This window comes from Salvelinus fontinalis, unplaced genomic scaffold (genome assembly GCF_029448725.1).
Source record: "Salvelinus fontinalis isolate EN_2023a unplaced genomic scaffold, ASM2944872v1 scaffold_0001, whole genome shotgun sequence".
In the NCBI taxonomy this organism is placed as follows: domain Eukaryota; kingdom Metazoa; phylum Chordata; class Actinopteri; order Salmoniformes; family Salmonidae; genus Salvelinus; species Salvelinus fontinalis.
In genome coordinates this window covers 446311-468330 of record NW_026600210.1, presented here as the reverse complement: position 1 = coordinate 468330, position 22020 = coordinate 446311, and the positions used below count along the sequence as shown (strand labels likewise).

The 22020-nt window shown below is 43.3% G+C and overlaps 1 protein-coding gene across 2 annotated transcripts in view; it reads left to right on the top strand.

The window, feature by feature from the left end:
* arih1 (ariadne ubiquitin-conjugating enzyme E2 binding protein homolog 1 (Drosophila)) overlaps positions 1-22020 on the top strand; it is a 57570-nt gene that overhangs the window by 20725 nt on the left and 14825 nt on the right. For both annotated transcript variants that reach the window (XM_055910123.1, XM_055910122.1), the window contains exons 4-8: positions 16014-16106; positions 16202-16257; positions 18987-19053; positions 20686-20792; positions 21123-21165. In XM_055910123.1, coding sequence (XP_055766098.1) covers positions 16014-16106; positions 16202-16257; positions 18987-19053; positions 20686-20792; positions 21123-21165 — 366 coding nt within the window. The remainder of the gene's footprint in view (positions 1-16013; positions 16107-16201; positions 16258-18986; positions 19054-20685; positions 20793-21122; positions 21166-22020) is intronic.

The window sequence follows — 22020 nt, the reverse complement described above, 5'->3', positions numbered from 1 at the left end:
TGTGATATGTGGTTGTCTCACCTAGCTATCTGTAGATGAATGTACTGACTGTGATATGTGGTTGTCTCACCTAGCTATCTGTAGATGAATGTACTGACTATGACTGTGATATGTGGTTGTCCCACCTAGCTATCTGGAGATGAATGTACTGACTGTGATATGTGGTTGTCCCACCTAGCTATCTGAAGATGAATGTACTGACTATGACTGTGATATGTGGTTGTCCCACCTAGCTATCTGGAGATGAATGTACTGACTGTGATATGTGGTTGTCCCACCTAGCTATCTGGAGATGAATGTACTGACTATGACTGTGATATGTGGTTGTCCCACCTAGCTATCTGGAGATGAATGTACTGACTGTGATATGTGGTTGTCCCACCTAGCTATCTGTAGATGAATGTACTGACTGTGATATGTGGTTGTCCCACCTAGCTATCTGGAGATGAATGTACTGACTGTGATATGTGGTTGTCCCACCTAGCTATCTGTAGATGAATGTACTGACTATGACTGTGATATGTGGTTGTCTCACCTAGCTATCTGGAGATGAATGTACTGACTATGACTGTGATATGTGGTTGTCCCACCTAGCTATCTGTAGATGAATGTACTGACTGTGATATGTGGTTGTCCCACCTAGCTATCTGTAGATGAATGTACTGACTATGACTGTGATATGTGGTTGTCCCACCTAGCTATCTGGAGATGAATGTACTGACTGTGATATGTGGTTGTCCCACCTAGCTATCTGTAGATGAATGTACTGACTATGACTGTGATATGTGGTTGTCCCACCTAGCTATCTGTAGATGAATGTACTGACTATGACTGTGATATGTGGTTGTCTCACCTAGCTATCTGTAGATGAATGTACTGACTATGACTGTGATATGTGGTTGTCTCACCTAGCTATCTGTAGATGAATGTACTGACTATGACTGTGATATGTGGTTGTCTCACCTAGCTATCTGTAGATGAATGTACTGACTGTGATATGTGGTTGTCCCACCTAGCTATCTGTAGATGAATGTACTGACTGTGATATGTGGTTGTCCCACCTAGCTATCTGTAGATGAATGTACTGACTGTGATATGTGGTTGTCCCACCTAGCTATCTGTAGATGAATGTACTGACTGTGATATGTGGTTGTCTCACCTAGCTATCTGGAGATGAATGTACTGACTGTGATATGTGGTTGTCCCACCTAGCTATCTGGAGATGAATGTACTGACTATGACTGTGATATGTGGTTGTCCCACCTAGCTATCTGAAGATGAATGTACTGACTGTGACTGTGATATGTGGTTGTCCCACCTAGCTATCTGTAGATGAATGTACTGACTATGACTGTGATATGTGGTTGTCTCACCTAGCTATCTGTAGATGAATGTACTGACTATGACTGTGATATGTGGTTGTCTCACCTAGCTATCTGTAGATGAATGTACTGACTGTGATATGTGGTTGTCCCACCTAGCTATCTGGAGATGAATGTACTGACTATGACTGTGATATGTGGTTGTCTCACCTAGCTATCTGTAGATGAATGTACTGACTATGACTGTGATATGTGGTTGTCCCACCTAGCTATCTGTAGATGAATGTACTGACTATGACTGTGATATGTGGTTGTCTCACCTAGCTATCTGTAGATGAATGTACTGACTATGACAGTGATATGTGGTTGTCCCACCTAGCTATCTGAAGATGAATGTACTGACTGTGATATGTGGTTGTCCCACCTAGCTATCTGTAGATGAATGTACTGACTATGACTGTGATATGTGGTTGTCTCACCTAGCTATCTGGAGATGAATGTACTGACTATGACTGTGATATGTGGTTGTCTCACCTAGCTATCTGTAGATGAATGTACTGACTGTGATATGTGGTTGTCTCACCTAGCTATCTGTAGATGAATGTACTGACTATGACTGTGATATGTGGTTGTCTCACCTAGCTATCTGTAGATGAATGTACTGACTATGACTGTGATATGTGGTTGTCTCACCTAGCTATCTGAAGATGAATGTACTGACTGTGATATGTGGTTGTCTCACCTAGCTATCTGTAGATGAATGTACTGACTGTGATATGTGGTTGTCTCACCTAGCTATCTGTAGATGAATGTACTGACTATGACTGTGATATGTGGTTGTCCCACCTAGCTATCTGTAGATGAATGTACTGACTATGACTGTGATATGTGGTTGTCCCACCTAGCTATCTGTAGATGAATGTACTGACTATGACTGTGATATGTGGTTGTCCCACCTAGCTATCTGTAGATGAATGTACTGACTATGACTGTGATATGTGGTTGTCTCACCTAGCTATCTGGAGATGAATGTACTGACTATGACTGTGATATGTGGTTGTCCCACCTAGCTATCTGAAGATGAATGTACTGACTGTGATATGTGGTTGTCTCACCTAGCTATCTGTAGATGAATGTACTGACTGTGATATGTGGTTGTCTCACCTAGCTATCTGTAGATGAATGTACTGACTATGACTGTGATATGTGGTTGTCCCACCTAGCTATCTGGAGATGAATGTACTGACTGTGATATGTGGTTGTCTTACCTAGCTATCTGGAGATGAATGTACTGACTATGACTGTGATATGTGGTTGTCCCACCTAGCTATCTGGAGATGAATGTACTGACTGTGATATGTGGTTGTCCCACCTAGCTATCTGAAGATGAATGTACTGACTGTGATATGTGGTTGTCCCACCTAGCTATCTGGAGATGAATGTACTGACTGTGATATGTGGTTGTCTCACCTAGCTATCTGGAGATGAATGTACTGACTGTGATATGTGGTTGTCCCACCTAGCTATCTGTAGATGAATGTACTGACTATGACTGTGATATGTGGTTGTCTCACCTAGCTATCTGGAGATGAATGTACTGACTATGACTGTGATATGTGGTTGTCCCACCTAGCTATCTGTAGATGAATGTACTGACTGTGATATGTGGTTGTCCCACCTAGCTATCTGTAGATGAATGTACTGACTATGACTGTGATATGTGGTTGTCTCACCTAGCTATCTGTAGATGAATGTACTGACTATGACTGTGATATGTGGTTGTCCCACCTAGCTATCTGTAGATGAATGTACTGACTATGACTGTGATATGTGGTTGTCCCACCTAGCTATCTGTAGATGAATGTACTGACTGTGATATGTGGTTGTCCCACCTAGCTATCTGTAGATGAATGTACTGACTATGACTGTGATATGTGGTTGTCTCACCTAGCTATCTGTAGATGAATGTACTGACTATGACATGTGGTTGTCCCACCTAGCTATCTGTAGATGAATGTACTGACTGTGATATGTGGTTGTCCCACCTAGCTATCTGGAGATGAATGTACTGACTATGACTGTGATATGTGGTTGTCTCACCTAGCTATCTGGAGATGAATGTACTGACTATGACTGTGATATGTGGTTGTCCCACCTAGCTATCTGTAGATGAATGTACTGACTGTGATATGTGGTTGTCCCACCTAGCTATCTGTAGATGAATGTACTGACTGTGATATGTGGTTGTCTCACCTAGCTATCTGTAGATGAATGTACTGACTATGACTGTGATATGTGGTTGTCTCACCTAGCTATCTGTAGATGAATGTACTGACTGAGATATGTGGTTGTCCCACCTAGCTATCTGAAGATGAATGTACTGACTGTGACTGTGATATGTGGTTGTCTCACCTAGCTATCTGTAGATGAATGTACTGACTGTGATATGTGGTTGTCCCACCTAGCTATCTGTAGATGAATGTACTGACTGTGATATGTGGTTGTCTCACCTAGCTATCTGTAGATGAATGTACTGACTGTGATATGTGGTTGTCCCACCTAGCTATCTGTAGATGAATGTACTGACTATGATATGTGATTGTCTCACCTTGCTATCTGGAGATGAATGTACTGACTATGACTGTGATATGTGGTTGTCTCACCTAGCTATCTGGAGATGAATGTACTGACTGTGATATGTGGTTGTCCCACCTAGCTATCTGTAGATGAATGTACTGACTGTGACTGTGATATGTGGTTGTCTCACCTAGCTATCTGTAGATGAATGTACTGACTATGACTGTGATATGTGGTTGTCCCACCTAGCTATCTGTAGATGAATGTACTGACTGAGATATGTGGTTGTCCCACCTAGCTATCTGAAGATGAATGTACTGACTGTGACTGTGATATGTGGTTGTCTCACCTAGCTATCTGTAGATGAATGTACTGACTGTGATATGTGGTTGTCCCACCTAGCTATCTGTAGATGAATGTACTGACTGTGATATGTGGTTGTCTCACCTAGCTATCTGTAGATGAATGTACTGACTGTGATATGTGGTTGTCCCACCTAGCTATCTGTAGATGAATGTACTGACTATGATATGTGATTGTCTCACCTTGCTATCTGGAGATGAATGTACTGACTATGACTGTGATATGTGGTTGTCTCACCTAGCTATCTGGAGATGAATGTACTGACTGTGATATGTGGTTGTCCCACCTAGCTATCTGTAGATGAATGTACTGACTGTGACTGTGATATGTGGTTGTCTCACCTAGCTATCTGTAGATGAATGTACTGACTATGACTGTGATATGTGGTTGTCCCACCTAGCTATCTGTAGATGAATGTACTGACTATGACTGTGATATGTGGTTGTCCCACCTAGCTATCTGTAGATGAATGTACTGACTGTGATATGTGGTTGTCCCACCTAGCTATCTGTAGATGAATGTACTGACTATGACTGTGATATGTGGTTGTCCCACCTAGCTATCTGTAGATGAATGTACTGACTGTGATATGTGGTTGTCCCACCTAGCTATCTGGAGATGAATGTACTGACTATGACTGTGATATGTGGTTGTCTCACCTAGCTATCTGTAGATGAATGTACTGACTATGACTGTGATATGTGGTTGTCCCACCTAGCTATCTGAAGATGAATGTACTGACTGTGATATGTGGTTGTCCCACCTAGCTATCTGTAGATGAATGTACTGACTATGACTGTGATATGTGGTTGTCTCACCTAGCTATCTGTAGATGAATGTACTGACTATGACTGTGATATGTGGTTGTCTCACCTAGCTATCTGTAGATGAATGTACTGACTATGACTGTGATATGTGGTTGTCTCACCTAGCTATCTGTAGATGAATGTACTGACTGTGATATGTGGTTGTCTCACCTAGCTATCTGTAGATGAATGTACTGACTATGACTGTGATATGTGGTTGTCTCACCTAGCTATCTGTAGATGAATGTACTGACTATGACAGTGATATGTGGTTGTCCCACCTAGCTATCTGTAGATGAATGTACTGACTGTGATATGTGGTTGTCCCACCTAGCTATCTGTAGATTAATGTACTGACTATGACTGTGATATGTGGTTGTCCCACCTAGCTATCTGTAGATGAATGTACTGACTATGACTGTGATATGTGGTTGTCCCACCTAGCTATCTGGAGATGAATGTACTGACTATGACTGTGATATGTGGTTGTCCCACCTAGCTATCTGTAGATGAATGTACTGACTGTGATATGTGGTTGTCTCACCTAGCTATCTGAAGATGAATGTACTGACTATGACTGTGATATGTGGTTGTCCCACCTAGCTATCTGGAGATGAATGTACTGACTGTGATATGTGGTTGTCCCACCTAGCTATCTGTAGATGAATGTACTGACTATGACTGTGATATGTGGTTGTCCCACCTAGCTATCTGGAGATGAATGTACTGACTATGACTGTGATATGTGGTTGTCCCACCTAGCTATCTGTAGATGAATGTACTGACTGTGATATGTGGTTGTCCCACCTAGCTATCTGTAGATGAATGTACTGACTATGACTGTGATATGTGGTTGTCCCACCTAGCTATCTGAAGATGAATGTACTGACTGTGATATGTGGTTGTCCCACCTAGCTATCTGGAGATGAATGTACTGACTGTGATATGTGGTTGTCTCACCTAGCTATCTGTAGATGAATGTACTGACTATGACTGTGATATGTGGTTGTCTCACCTAGCTATCTGTAGATGAATGTACTGACTATGACTGTGATATGTGGTTGTCCCACCTAGCTATACGTAGATTAATGTACTGACTATGACTGTGATATGTGGTTGTCTCACCTAGCTATCTGTAGATGAATGTACTGACTATGACTGTGATATGTGGTTGTCTCACCTAGCTATCTGTAGATGAATGTACTGACTATGACTGTGATATGTGGTTGTCCCACCTAGCTATCTGTAGATGAATGTACTGACTATGACTGTGATATGTGGTTGTCCCACCTAGCTATCTGTAGATGAATGTACTGACTATGACTGTGATATGTGGTTGTCCCACCTAGCTATCTGTAGATGAATGTACTGACTATGACTGTGATATGTGGTTGTCTCACCTAGCTATCTGTAGATGAATGTACTGACTGTGATATGTGGTTGTCTCACCTAGCTATCTGTAGATGAATGTACTGACTATGACTGTGATATGTGGTTGTCCCACCTAGCTATCTGGAGATGAATGTACTGACTATGACTGTGATATGTGGTTGTCCCACCTAGCTATCTGTAGATGAATGTACTGACTATGACTGTGATATGTGGTTGTCCCACCTAGCTATCTGGAGATGAATGTACTGACTGTGATATGTGGTTGTCTTACCTAGCTATCTGTAGATGAATGTACTGACTATGACTGTGATATGTGGTTGTCCCACCTAGCTATCTGGAGATGAATGTACTGACTGTGATATGTGGTTGTCCCACCTAGCTATCTGGAGATGAATGTACTGACTGTGATATGTGGTTGTCTCACCTAGCTATCTGGAGATGAATGTACTGACTGTGATATGTGGTTGTCCCACCTAGCTATCTGTAGATGAATGTACTGACTGTGATATGTGGTTGTCCCACCTAGCTATCTGTAGATGAATGTACTGACTATGACTGTGATATGTGGTTGTCTCACCTAGCTATCTGTAGATGAATGTACTGACTATGACTGTGATATGTGGTTGTCCCACCTAGCTATCTGTAGATGAATGTACTGACTATGACTGTGATATGTGGTTGTCCCACCTAGCTATCTGTAGATGAATGTACTGACTGTGATATGTGGTTGTCCCACCTAGCTATCTGTAGATGAATGTACTGACTGTGACTGTGATATGTGGTTGTCTCACCTAGCTATCTGTAGATGAATGTACTGACTATGACTGTGATATGTGGTTGTCTCACCTAGCTATCTGTAGATGAATGTACTGACTATGACTGTGATATGTGGTTGTCTCACCTAGCTATCTGTAGATGAATGTACTGACTATGACTGTGATATGTGGTTGTCCCACCTAGCTATCTGGAGATGAATGTACTGACTGTGATATGTGGTTGTCCCACCTAGCTATCTGTAGATGAATGTACTGACTATGACTGTGATATGTGGTTGTCCCACCTAGCTATCTGTAGATGAATGTACTGACTATGACTGTGATATGTGGTTGTCTCACCTAGCTATCTGTAGATGAATGTACTGACTATGACTGTGATATGTGGTTGTCCCACCTAGCTATCTGTAGATGAATGTACTGACTATGACTGTGATATGTGGTTGTCTCACCTAGCTATCTGTAGATGAATGTACTGACTATGACTGTGATATGTGGTTGTCCCACCTAGCTATCTGTAGATGAATGTACTGACTGAGATATGTGGTTGTCCCACCTAGCTATCTGAAGATGAATGTACTGACTGTGACTGTGATATGTGGTTGTCTCACCTAGCTATCTGTAGATGAATGTACTGACTGTGATATGTGGTTGTCCCACCTAGCTATCTGTAGATGAATGTACTGACTATGACTGTGATATGTGGTTGTCCCACCTAGCTATCTGGAGATGAATGTACTGACTATGACTGTGATATGTGGTTGTCCCACCTAGCTATCTGTAGATGAATGTACTGACTGTGATATGTGGTTGTCTCACCTAGCTATCTGAAGATGAATGTACTGACTATGACTGTGATATGTGGTTGTCCCACCTAGCTATCTGAAGATGAATGTACTGACTATGACTGTGATATGTGGTTGTCCCACCTAGCTATCTGGAGATGAATGTACTGACTGTGATATGTGGTTGTCCCACCTAGCTATCTGTAGATGAATGTACTGACTATGACTGTGATATGTGGTTGTCTCACCTAGCTATCTGAAGATGAATGTACTGACTATGACTGTGATATGTGGTTGTCCCACCTAGCTATCTGTAGATGAATGTACTGACTATGACTGTGATATGTGGTTGTCCCACCTAGCTATCTGGAGATGAATGTACTGACTGTGATATGTGATTGTCTCACCTAGCTATCTGTAGATGAATGTACTGACTGTGATATGTGGTTGTCTCACCTAGCTATCTGTAGATGAATGTACTGACTGTGATATGTGATTGTCTCACCTAGCTATCTGTAGATGAATGTACTGACTGTGATATGTGATTGTCCCACCTAGCTATCTGTAGATGAATGTACTGACTATGACTGTGATATGTGGTTGTCCCACCTAGCTATCTGAAGATGAATGTACTGACTATGACTGTGATATGTGGTTGTCTCACCTAGCTATCTGTAGATGAATGTACTGACTATGACTGTGATATGTGGTTGTCCCACCTAGCTATCTGTAGATGAATGTACTGACTGATATGTGGTTGTCTCACCTAGCTATCTGTAGATGAATGTACTGACTATGACTGTGATATGTGGTTGTCCCACCTAGCTATCTGTAGATGAATGTACTGACTATGACTGTGATATGTGGTTGTCTCACCTAGCTATCTGTAGATGAATGTACTGACTGAGATATGTGGTTGTCCCACCTAGCTATCTGAAGATGAATGTACTGACTGTGACTGTGATATGTGGTTGTCTCACCTAGCTATCTGTAGATGAATGTACTGACTGTGATATGTGGTTGTCCCACCTAGCTATCTGTAGATGAATGTACTGACTGTGATATGTGGTTGTCTCACCTAGCTATCTGTAGATGAATGTACTGACTGTGATATGTGGTTGTCCCACCTAGCTATCTGTAGATGAATGTACTGACTATGATATGTGATTGTCTCACCTAGCTATCTGTAGATGAATGTACTGACTATGACTGTGATATGTGGTTGTCCCACCTAGCTATCTGTAGATGAATGTACTGACTATGACTGTGATATGTGGTTGTCTCACCTAGCTATCTGGAGATGAATGTACTGACTATGACTGTGATATGTGGTTGTCTCACCTAGCTATCTGGAGATGAATGTACTGACTGTGATATGTGGTTGTCCCACCTAGCTATCTGTAGATGAATGTACTGACTGTGACTGTGATATGTGGTTGTCTCACCTAGCTATCTGTAGATGAATGTACTGACTATGACTGTGATATGTGGTTGTCCCACCTAGCTATCTGTAGATGAATGTACTGACTGTGATATGTGGTTGTCCCACCTAGCTATCTGGAGATGAATGTACTGACTATGACTGTGATATGTGGTTGTCTCACCTAGCTATCTGTAGATGAATGTACTGACTATGACTGTGATATGTGGTTGTCCCACCTAGCTATCTGAAGATGAATGTACTGACTGTGATATGTGGTTGTCCCACCTAGCTATCTGTAGATGAATGTACTGACTATGACTGTGATATGTGGTTGTCTCACCTAGCTATCTGTAGATGAATGTACTGACTATGACTGTGATATGTGGTTGTCTCACCTAGCTATCTGTAGATGAATGTACTGACTATGACTGTGATATGTGGTTGTCTCACCTAGCTATCTGGAGATGAATGTACTGACTATGACTGTGATATGTGGTTGTCCCACCTAGCTATCTGTAGATGAATGTACTGACTATGACTGTGATATGTGGTTGTCCCACCTAGCTATCTGTAGATGAATGTACTGACTATGACTGTGATATGTGGTTGTCCCACCTAGCTATCTGGAGATGAATGTACTGACTATGACTGTGATATGTGGTTGTCCCACCTAGCTATCTGTAGATGAATGTACTGACTGTGATATGTGGTTGTCTCACCTAGCTATCTGAAGATGAATGTACTGACTATGACTGTGATATGTGGTTGTCCCACCTAGCTATCTGAAGATGAATGTACTGACTATGACTGTGATATGTGGTTGTCCCACCTAGCTATCTGGAGATGAATGTACTGACTGTGATATGTGGTTGTCCCACCTAGCTATCTGTAGATGAATGTACTGACTATGACTGTGATATGTGGTTGTCTCACCTAGCTATCTGAAGATGAATGTACTGACTATGACTGTGATATGTGGTTGTCCCACCTAGCTATCTGGAGATGAATGTACTGACTGTGATATGTGGTTGTCCCACCTAGCTATCTGTAGATGAATGTACTGACTATGACTGTGATATGTGGTTGTCCCACCTAGCTATCTGTAGATGAATGTACTGACTGTGATATGTGGTTGTCCCACCTAGCTATCTGGAGATGAATGTACTGACTATGACTGTGATATGTGGTTGTCCCACCTAGCTATCTGTAGATGAATGTACTGACTGTGATATGTGGTTGTCCCACCTAGCTATCTGTAGATGAATGTACTGACTGTGACTGTGATATGTGGTTGTCTCACCTAGCTATCTGAAGATGAATGTACTTGCTATGACTGTGATATGTGGTTGTCCCACCTAGCTATCTGTAGATGAATGTACTGACTATGACTGTGATATGTGGTTGTCCCACCTAGCTATCTGAAGATGAATGTACTGACTGTGATATGTGGTTGTCTCACCTAGCTATCTGTAGATGAATGTACTGACTATGACTGTGATATGTGGTTGTCTCACCTAGCTATCTGTAGATGAATGTACTGACTATGACTGTGATATGTGGTTGTCCCACCTAGCTATACGTAGATTAATGTACTGACTATGACTGTGATATGTGGTTGTCTCACCTAGCTATCTGTAGATGAATGTACTGACTATGACTGTGATATGTGGTTGTCTCACCTAGCTATCTGTAGATGAATGTACTGACTATGACTGTGATATGTGGTTGTCCCACCTAGCTATCTGTAGATGAATGTACTGACTATGACTGTGATATGTGGTTGTCCCACCTAGCTATCTGTAGATGAATGTACTGACTATGACTGTGATATGTGGTTGTCCCACCTAGCTATCTGTAGATGAATGTACTGACTATGACTGTGATATGTGGTTGTCCCACCTAGCTATCTGTAGATGAATGTACTGACTATGACTGTGATATGTGGTTGTCTCACCTAGCTATCTGTAGATGAATGTACTGACTGTGATATGTGGTTGTCTCACCTAGCTATCTGTAGATGAATGTACTGACTGTGATATGTGGTTGTCTCACCTAGCTATCTGTAGATGAATGTACTGACTATGACTGTGATATGTGGTTGTCCCACCTAGCTATCTGGAGATGAATGTACTGACTATGACTGTGATATGTGGTTGTCCCACCTAGCTATCTGTAGATGAATGTACTGACTATGACTGTGATATGTGGTTGTCCCACCTAGCTATCTGGAGATGAATGTACTGACTGTGATATGTGGTTGTCTTACCTAGCTATCTGGAGATGAATGTACTGACTATGACTGTGATATGTGGTTGTCCCACCTAGCTATCTGGAGATGAATGTACTGACTGTGATATGTGGTTGTCCCACCTAGCTATCTGAAGATGAATGTACTGACTATGACTGTGATATGTGGTTGTCCCACCTAGCTATCTGGAGATGAATGTACTGACTGTGATATGTGGTTGTCCCACCTAGCTATCTGGAGATGAATGTACTGACTATGACTGTGATATGTGGTTGTCCCACCTAGCTATCTGGAGATGAATGTACTGACTGTGATATGTGGTTGTCCCACCTAGCTATCTGTAGATGAATGTACTGACTGTGATATGTGGTTGTCCCACCTAGCTATCTGGAGATGAATGTACTGACTGTGATATGTGGTTGTCCCACCTAGCTATCTGTAGATGAATGTACTGACTATGACTGTGATATGTGGTTGTCTCACCTAGCTATCTGGAGATGAATGTACTGACTATGACTGTGATATGTGGTTGTCCCACCTAGCTATCTGTAGATGAATGTACTGACTGTGATATGTGGTTGTCCCACCTAGCTATCTGTAGATGAATGTACTGACTATGACTGTGATATGTGGTTGTCCCACCTAGCTATCTGGAGATGAATGTACTGACTGTGATATGTGGTTGTCCCACCTAGCTATCTGTAGATGAATGTACTGACTATGACTGTGATATGTGGTTGTCCCACCTAGCTATCTGTAGATGAATGTACTGACTATGACTGTGATATGTGGTTGTCTCACCTAGCTATCTGTAGATGAATGTACTGACTATGACTGTGATATGTGGTTGTCTCACCTAGCTATCTGTAGATGAATGTACTGACTGTGATATGTGGTTGTCCCACCTAGCTATCTGTAGATGAATGTACTGACTGTGATATGTGGTTGTCCCACCTAGCTATCTGTAGATGAATGTACTGACTGTGATATGTGGTTGTCCCACCTAGCTATCTGTAGATGAATGTACTGACTGTGATATGTGGTTGTCTCACCTAGCTATCTGGAGATGAATGTACTGACTATGACTGTGATATGTGGTTGTCTCACCTAGCTATCTGGAGATGAATGTACTGACTGTGATATGTGGTTGTCCCACCTAGCTATCTGGAGATGAATGTACTGACTATGACTGTGATATGTGGTTGTCCCACCTAGCTATCTGAAGATGAATGTACTGACTGTGACTGTGATATGTGGTTGTCCCACCTAGCTATCTGTAGATGAATGTACTGACTATGACTGTGATATGTGGTTGTCTCACCTAGCTATCTGTAGATGAATGTACTGACTATGACTGTGATATGTGGTTGTCTCACCTAGCTATCTGTAGATGAATGTACTGACTGTGATATGTGGTTGTCCCACCTAGCTATCTGTAGATGAATGTACTGACTGTGATATGTGGTTGTCCCACCTAGCTATCTGGAGATGAATGTACTGACTATGACTGTGATATGTGGTTGTCTCACCTAGCTATCTGTAGATGAATGTACTGACTATGACTGTGATATGTGGTTGTCCCACCTAGCTATCTGTAGATGAATGTACTGACTATGACTGTGATATGTGGTTGTCTCACCTAGCTATCTGTAGATGAATGTACTGACTATGACAGTGATATGTGGTTGTCCCACCTAGCTATCTGAAGATGAATGTACTGACTGTGATATGTGGTTGTCCCACCTAGCTATCTGTAGATGAATGTACTGACTATGACTGTGATATGTGGTTGTCTCACCTAGCTATCTGGAGATGAATGTACTGACTATGACTGTGATATGTGGTTGTCTCACCTAGCTATCTGTAGATGAATGTACTGACTATGACTGTGATATGTGGTTGTCTCACCTTGCTATCTGTAGATGAATGTACTGACTGTGATATGTGGTTGTCTCACCTAGCTATCTGTAGATGAATGTACTGACTATGACTGTGATATGTGGTTGTCCCACCTAGCTATCTGTAGATGAATGTACTGACTATGACTGTGATATGTGGTTGTCTCACCTTGCTATCTGTAGATGAATGTACTGACTGTGATATGTGGTTGTCTCACCTAGCTATCTGTAGATGAATGTACTGACTATGACTGTGATATGTGGTTGTCTCACCTAGCTATCTGTAGATGAATGTACTGACTATGACTGTGATATGTGGTTGTCCCACCTAGCTATCTGGAGATGAATGTACTGACTATGACAGTGATATGTGGTTGTCCCACCTAGCTATCTGTAGATGAATGTACTGACTATGACTGTGATATGTGGTTGTCCCACCTAGCTATCTGTAGATGAATGTACTGACTATGACTGTGATATGTGGTTGTCCCACCTAGCTATCTGTAGATGAATGTACTGACTATGACTGTGATATGTGGTTGTCCCACCTAGCTATCTGGAGATGAATGTACTGACTATGACTGTGATATGTGGTTGTCCCACCTAGCTATCTGTAGATGAATGTACTGACTGTGATATGTGGTTGTCTCACCTAGCTATCTGAAGATGAATGTACTGACTATGACTGTGATATGTGGTTGTCCCACCTAGCTATCTGAAGATGAATGTACTGACTATGACTGTGATATGTGGTTGTCCCACCTAGCTATCTGTAGATGAATGTACTGACTATGACTGTGATATGTGGTTGTCTCACCTAGCTATCTGAAGATGAATGTACTGACTATGACTGTGATATGTGGTTGTCCCACCTAGCTATCTGGAGATTAATGTACTGACTATGACTGTGATATGTGGTTGTCCCACCTAGCTATCTGTAGATGAATGTACTGACTGTGATATGTGGTTGTCCCACCTAGCTATCTGTAGATGAATGTACTGACTGTGACTGTGATATGTGGTTGTCTCACCTAGCTATCTGTAGATGAATGTACTGACTGTGATATGTGGTTGTCCCACCTAGCTATCTGGAGATGAATGTACTGACTGTGATATGTGGTTGTCTCACCTAGCTATCTGAAGATGAATGTACTTGCTATGACTGTGATATGTGGTTGTCCCACCTAGCTATCTGAAGATGAATGTACTGACTGTGATATGTGGTTGTCCCACCTAGCTATCTGTAGATGAATGTACTGACTATGACTGTGATATGTGGTTGTCTCACCTAGCTATACGTAGATTAATGTACTGACTATGACTGTGATATGTGGTTGTCTCACCTAGCTATCTGTAGATGAATGTACTGACTATGACTGTGATATGTGGTTGTCCCACCTAGCTATCTGGAGATGAATGTACTGACTATGACTGTGATATGTGGTTGTCCCACCTAGCTATCTGTAGATGAATGTACTGACTATGACTGATATGTGGTTGTCCCACCTAGCTAACTGAAGGTGAATGTACTGACTATGACTGTGATATGTGGTTGTCTCACCTAGCTATCTGTAGATGAATGTACTGACTATGACTGTGATATGTGGTTGTCTCACCTAGCTATCTGTAGATGAATGTACTGACTATGATATGTGGTTGTCCCACCTAGCTATCTGTAGATGAATGTACTGACTATGATATGTGGTTGTCCCACCTAGCTATCTGTAGATGAATGTACTGACTATGACAGTGATATGTGGTTGTCCCACCTAGCTATCTGTAGATGAATGTACTGACTATGACTGTGATATGTGGTTGTCTCACCTAGCTATCTGAAGATGAATGTACTATATATATATATATATATATATTTATATCCCCGAGCTGACAAGGTAAAAATCTGTCGTTCTGCCCCCTGAAACAAGGCAGTTAACCCACTCTTCCCCGGTAGGCCGTCATTGAAAATAAGAATTTAATCTTAACTGAGTTTCCTAGTTAAATAAAGATTGAAAAAATAATAATACTTAGAGAGAGAGACGGGCTATTCAATGAAATTCCACTGTGTTTTGTTGCTAGGCAATGCGCTGATCTCACCCTGATAGGATAAGTGACAGCGGGCCGTCCAGGGAAACAGCCAGTTGATACACATTGTGAAAACGCACCAAGAGATTTAAATGTTGTTTCAAAGTGGTGTGTTTTAAAAAAAAACGCTCTGTCACGTCTGTCCGGTGGTATCCATGGCTACCAAATGTTTTCCAAGGTCCTGTACGGGCCCCCTGTGGAACCCTGTACTGCGCACTACGGACCGGAGCCCTATTGGATGCAGATGGAGCTGTGACCCCTCCGGTCCCGAGACCCGAGACTCAACTGTTTGGTGTCTAAAAATCTAAACTAATGTTTTCTTGTTTTTTTCCCCCCCAAAAAAGTATTTCACTGGCCTAGAGTGTGGACACAAGTTCTGTATGCAGTGCTGGGGAGATTACCTGACAACCAAAATCATCGAGGAAGGGATGGGACAGGTAAGTCTTGCATCCTACATTTTATCTTATGTATAAAAAGGGACTGATTTACACCTACTGTTTAGTCATCGTCTATTGAACTCTTCTGTTTTCAGACCATCTCCTGCCCTGCCCATAGCTGTGACATCTTAGTGGACGACAACACCGTCATGTGAGTTATGGTCTGATGAGTGCACCGAACATTAGGAACACCTAATATTGAGTTTAACCCCACCCCCCCCCCCCCCCCCCCCACCCCAAGAACAGCCTCAATTCATCGGGTCATGGGACTCTACAAGGTGTCGAAAGCGTCTCACAGGAATGCTGGCCCATGTCGACTCCAACGCTTCCCCACAGTTGTGTCCAGTTGGCTGGATGTCCTTTGGGTGGTGAACCATTCTTGATACACATGGGAAACTGTTAAGTGTGTAAAACCCCAGCAGCGTTGCAGTTCTTGACTCAAACCGTTGCACCTGGCACCTATTACCAAACCTCGTTCAAAGGCACTTCAATATTTTGTCTTGCCCATTCACCCTCTGAATGGCACACACACACAATCCATGTCTCAATTGTATAGAGGCTTTAAAAATCCTTCTTTAACCTGTTTCCTCCCCCTTCATCTACACTGATTTGAAGTGGATTTAACAGGTGACATCAATAAGAAAACCCAATGCCTGTAGACCACAGGTGTCAAACTCATTCCACGGGGGGCCGAGTGTCTGCGGGTTTTCGCTCCTCCCTTGTACTTGATTGATGAATTAACATCACTAATTAGTTAGGAACTCCCCACACCTGGTTGTCTAGGGCTTTATTGAAAGGAAAAACCAAAAACCTGCAGACACTAGGCCCTCCGTGGAATGAGTTTGACACCCCTGCTGTAGACTGTATTGAGGACATGATTGTTAATCTGTAGTTTCCCGTCTTGACCCAGTAGGCAGCGCTAAAGCTAATTTACAGCCGAAGCCTCGCCCTGATCTCACTACAGCCGTAGCCCCGATCTCGCTACAGCCGTAGCCCCGATCTCGCTACAGCCGTCGCCCCGATCTCGCTACAGCCGTCGCCCCGATCTCGCTACAGCCGTCGCCCCGATCTCGCTACAGCCGTCGCCCCGATCTCGCTACAGCCGTCGCCCCGATCTCGCTACAGCCGTCGCCCCGATCTCGCTACAGCCGTCGCCACGATCTCGCTACAGCCGTCGCCCCGATCTCGCTACAGCCGTCGCCCCGATCTCGCTACAGCCGTCGCCCCGATTTCGCTACAGCCGTCGCCCCGATTTCGCTACAGCCGTCGCCCCGATTTCGCTACAGCCGTCGCCCCGATCTCGCTACAGCCGTAGCCCCGATCTCGCTACAGCCGTAGCCCCGATCTCGCTACAGCCGTAGCCCCGATCTCGCTACAGCCGTAGCCCCGATCTCGCTACAGCCGTAGCCCCGATCTCGCTACAGCCGTAGCCTCGCCCTGATCTCGCTACAGCCGTAGCCCCGATCTCGCTACAGCCGTAGCCCCGATCTCGCTACAGCCGTCGCCCCGATCTCGCTACAGCCGTAGTCTCGCCCTGATCTCGCTACAGCCGTAGCCTCGCCCTGATCTCGCTACAGCCGTAGCCTCACTACAGTACGCTGTTGACTAAATGTTGCCGGTCAGGTTACAGCAGGCTTCAACACCATACAACATTCATGTAGCCATTTACCTAACGACCTAGATGATGTTTTTCCTCTGTTAGTGAGGCAAACTCAACCCATTTCTGCAGCATTATAGCAAACGCACCATATTGGTAGTATTTACAGAGCATTCGGGAAAAGTATTCAGACCCCTTGAATTTCTTTCCACATTTTGTAACGTTACAGCCTTATTCTAAAATTGGTTAAATTGATGAGGAGGGGGGGGACTATCCACGCACCATACCCCATAATGATGAAGCAAAAACAGGTTTTTAGAAATGTTGGCTAATTTATAAATAAAACGATCACATTTGCATAAGTAGAATGTTATTTTTCATGGTCTGAGAGTCATTAGGTGCCTTTTGGCAAACTCCAAGCAGGCTGTCATGTGCCTTTTTACTGAGGAGTGGCTTCCGTCTGGCCACTCAATCATAAAGGCCTGATTGGTGGAGTGCTGCAGAGATGGAAGAACATTCCAGAAGGACAACCATCTCCACAGAGGAACTCTGGAGCTCTGTCTGAGGTACCATCGGGTTCTTGGTCACCTCCCTGACCATGGCCCTTCTCCCCTGATTGCTCAGTTTGGACGGGCTGCCAGCTCTAGGAAGAGTCTTGGTGGTTCCAAACTTCTTCCATTTAAGAATGGTGGAGGCCACTGTGTTCTTGGGGACCTTCAATACTGCAGAAATCTTTTGGTACCCTCCCCAAGATCTGTGCCTCGACACAATCCTGTCTCGGAGCTCTACGGACAATTCCTTCGACCTCATGGCTTGGTTTTTGCTCTGACATGCACTGTCAACTGTGGGACCTTATATAGACAGGTGTGTGCCTTTCCAAATCATGTCCATTCAATTGAATTTACCACAGGTGGACTCCAATCAAGTTGTAGAAACATCTCAAGGATGATCAATGGAAACAGGATGTGTCTGAGCTCAATTTCGGGTCTCATAGCAAAGGGTCTGAATACTTATGTAAATAAGGTATTTCGGTTTATTTTTTATAAAATAGCCAACAATTTCTAAAAACCTGTTTTCGCTTTGTCATTATGGGGTGTTGTGTGTAGATTTATTTTATTTTTATTTAATCCATTGTAGAATAAGGCTGTAACGTAACAAAATGTGGAAAAAGTGAAGGGGTCTGAATACTTTCCGTAAGTCACGTATGTTCTTCAGGGAAAGCTAGCTTACTTTGTCAAGACATCGTGGATTGTAATACGTTTGTTTTGTTATTCCCCCTCCAGGCGCCTCATAACAGACTCTAAAGTGAAGCTGAAGTACCAACATTTAATCACCAATAGTTTTGTAGAGGTAAGTTTACCTTCTACGTTATTCATGAGTTCAAAGTGGAAAAATAAGAAAATGCAATGAATTCAATGTACATTAGACTAGACTACACCATTGTGCATTAGACTAGACTACACCATTGTGCATTAGACTAGACTACACCATTGTGCATTAGACTAGACTACACCATTGTGCATTAGACTAGACTACACCATTGTGCATTAGACTAGACTACACCATTGTGCATTAGACTAGACTACACCATTGTGCATTAGACTAGACTACACCAATGTGCATTAGACTAGACTACACCAATGTGCATTAGACTAGACTACACCAATGTGCATTAGACTAGACTACACCAATGTGCATTAGACTAGACTACACCAATGTGCATTAGACTAGACTACACCAATGTGCATTAGACTAGACTACACCAATGTGCATTAGACTAGACTACACCAATGTGCATTAGACTAGACTACACCAATGTGCATTAGACTAGACTACACCAATGTGCATTAGACTAGACTACACCATTGTGCATTAGACTAGACTACACCATTGTGCATTAGACTAGACTACACCATTGTGCATTAGACTAGACTACACCATTGTGCATTAGACTAGACTACACCATTGTGCATTAGACTAGACTACACCATGGTGCATTAGACTAGACTACACCATGGTGCATTAGACTAGACTACACCATGGTGCATTAGACTAGACTACACCATGGTGCATTAGACTAGACTACACCATGGTGCATTAGACTAGACTACACCATGGTGCATTAGACTAGACTACACCATGGTGCATTAGACTAGACTACACCATGGTGCATTAGACTAGACTACACCATGGTGCATTAGACTAGACTACACCATGGTGCATTAGACTAGACTACACCATGGTGCATTAGACTAGACTACACCATGGTGCATTAGACTAGACTACACCATGGTGCATTAGACTAGACTACACCATGGTGCATTAGACTAGACTACACCATGGTGCATTAGACTAGACTACACCATGGTGCATTAGACTAGACTACACCATGGTGCATTAGACTAGACTACACCATGGTGCATTAGACTAGACTACACCATGGTGCATTAGACTAGACTACACCATGGTGCATTAGACTAGACTACACCATGGTGCATTAGACTAGACTACACCATGGTGCATTAGACTAGACTACACCATGGTGCATTAGACTAGACCAATGTGCATTAGACTAGACCAATGTGCATTAGACTAGACCAATGTGCATTAGACTAGACCAATGTGCATTAGACTAGACCAATGTGCATTAGACTAGACCAATGTGCATTAGACTAGACCAATGTGCATTAGACTAGACCAATGTGCATTAGACTAGACCAATGTGCATTAGACTAGACTACATCACTGTTATACTAATTACCTACTAATTACTGTTACCTAATCTCCCACTTCTCCAGTGTAATAGACTGTTGGTCTTCCTGTCCTAATCTCCCACTTCTCCAGTGTAATAGACTGTTGGTCTTCCTGTCCTAATCTCCCACTTCTCCAGTGTAATAGACTGTTGGTCTTCCTGTCCTAATCTCCCACTTCTCCAGTGTAATAGACTGTTGGTCTTCCTGTCCTAATCTCCCACTTCTCCAGTGTAATAGACTGTTGAAGTGGTGTCCTGCACCAGACTGCCATCACGTCGTTAAAGTCCAGTACCCCGACGCCAAGCCGGTCAGGTGCAAGTGTGGTCGACAGTTCTGGTAAGACAAGTCTCCTAAATGATCTGCCTTGTCCTTTCTTTACTATCAAATTACAATACAGTCTACACCTTAAGGAGTCTTAAGTCTAGACTCGGGCCGACGGCCCGGGTGTAGTCTAGACTCGGGCCGACGGCCCGGGTATGTCGGAGTTGGTATGAGAGCCCAGCAGCCTTGAGTTTTCCTCCCCTCCCCTCGTAGCTGCTACCAGTCACAACAGGCTCCTCTGGGATCATAGCTTCCTGCTGGCAACCTTTTACCTAATGCCTGCAACTACAACATGAGGGAGAATAGAAACAATTGATACTAATGGGATGTATTTTATCATTCTAGCTTCAACTGTGGGGAGAACTGGCACGATCCTGTCAAGTGTAAGGTATGTGCAGAAGGCATGACATAGGGCTAGGTCCTACCCTCTGACACATGACATAGGGCTAGGTCCTACCCTCTGACACATGACATAGGGCTAGGTCCTACCCTCTGACACATGACATAGGGCTAGGACCTACCCTCTGACACATGACATAGGGCTAGGTCCTACCCTCTGACACATGACATAGGGCTAGGTCCTACCCTCTGACACATGACATAGGGCTAGGTTCTGACGCATGACATAGGGCTGGGTCCTACCCTCTGACACATGACATAGGGCTAGGTTCTATCCTCTGACACATGACATAGGGCTAGGTCCAACCCTCTGTCACATGACATAGGGCTAGGTTCTACCCCCTGACACGATATAGGGCTAGGTTCTACTTTCTGACACGACATAGGGCTAGGTTCTACTTTCTGACACGACATAGGGCTAGGTTCTATCCTCTGACACGATATAGGGCTAGGTCCAACCCTCTGTCACATGACATAGGGCTAGGTTCTATCCTCTGACACGATATAGGGCTAGGTTCTATCCTCTGACACGATATAGGGCTAGGTTCTATCCTCTGACACGACATAGGGCTAGGTTCTATCCTCTGACACGACATAGGGCTAGGTTCTATCCTCTGACATGACATAGGGCTAGGTTCTATCCTCTGACATGACATAGGGCTAGGTTCTATCCTCTGACATGACATAGGGCTAGGTTCTATCCTCTGACATGACATAGGGCTAGGTTCTATCCTCTGACATGACATAGGGCTAGGTTCTATCCTCTGACATGACATAGGGCTAGGTTCTACCCTCTGACACGATATTGGGCTAGGTTCTATCCTCTGGCATGATATTGGGCTAG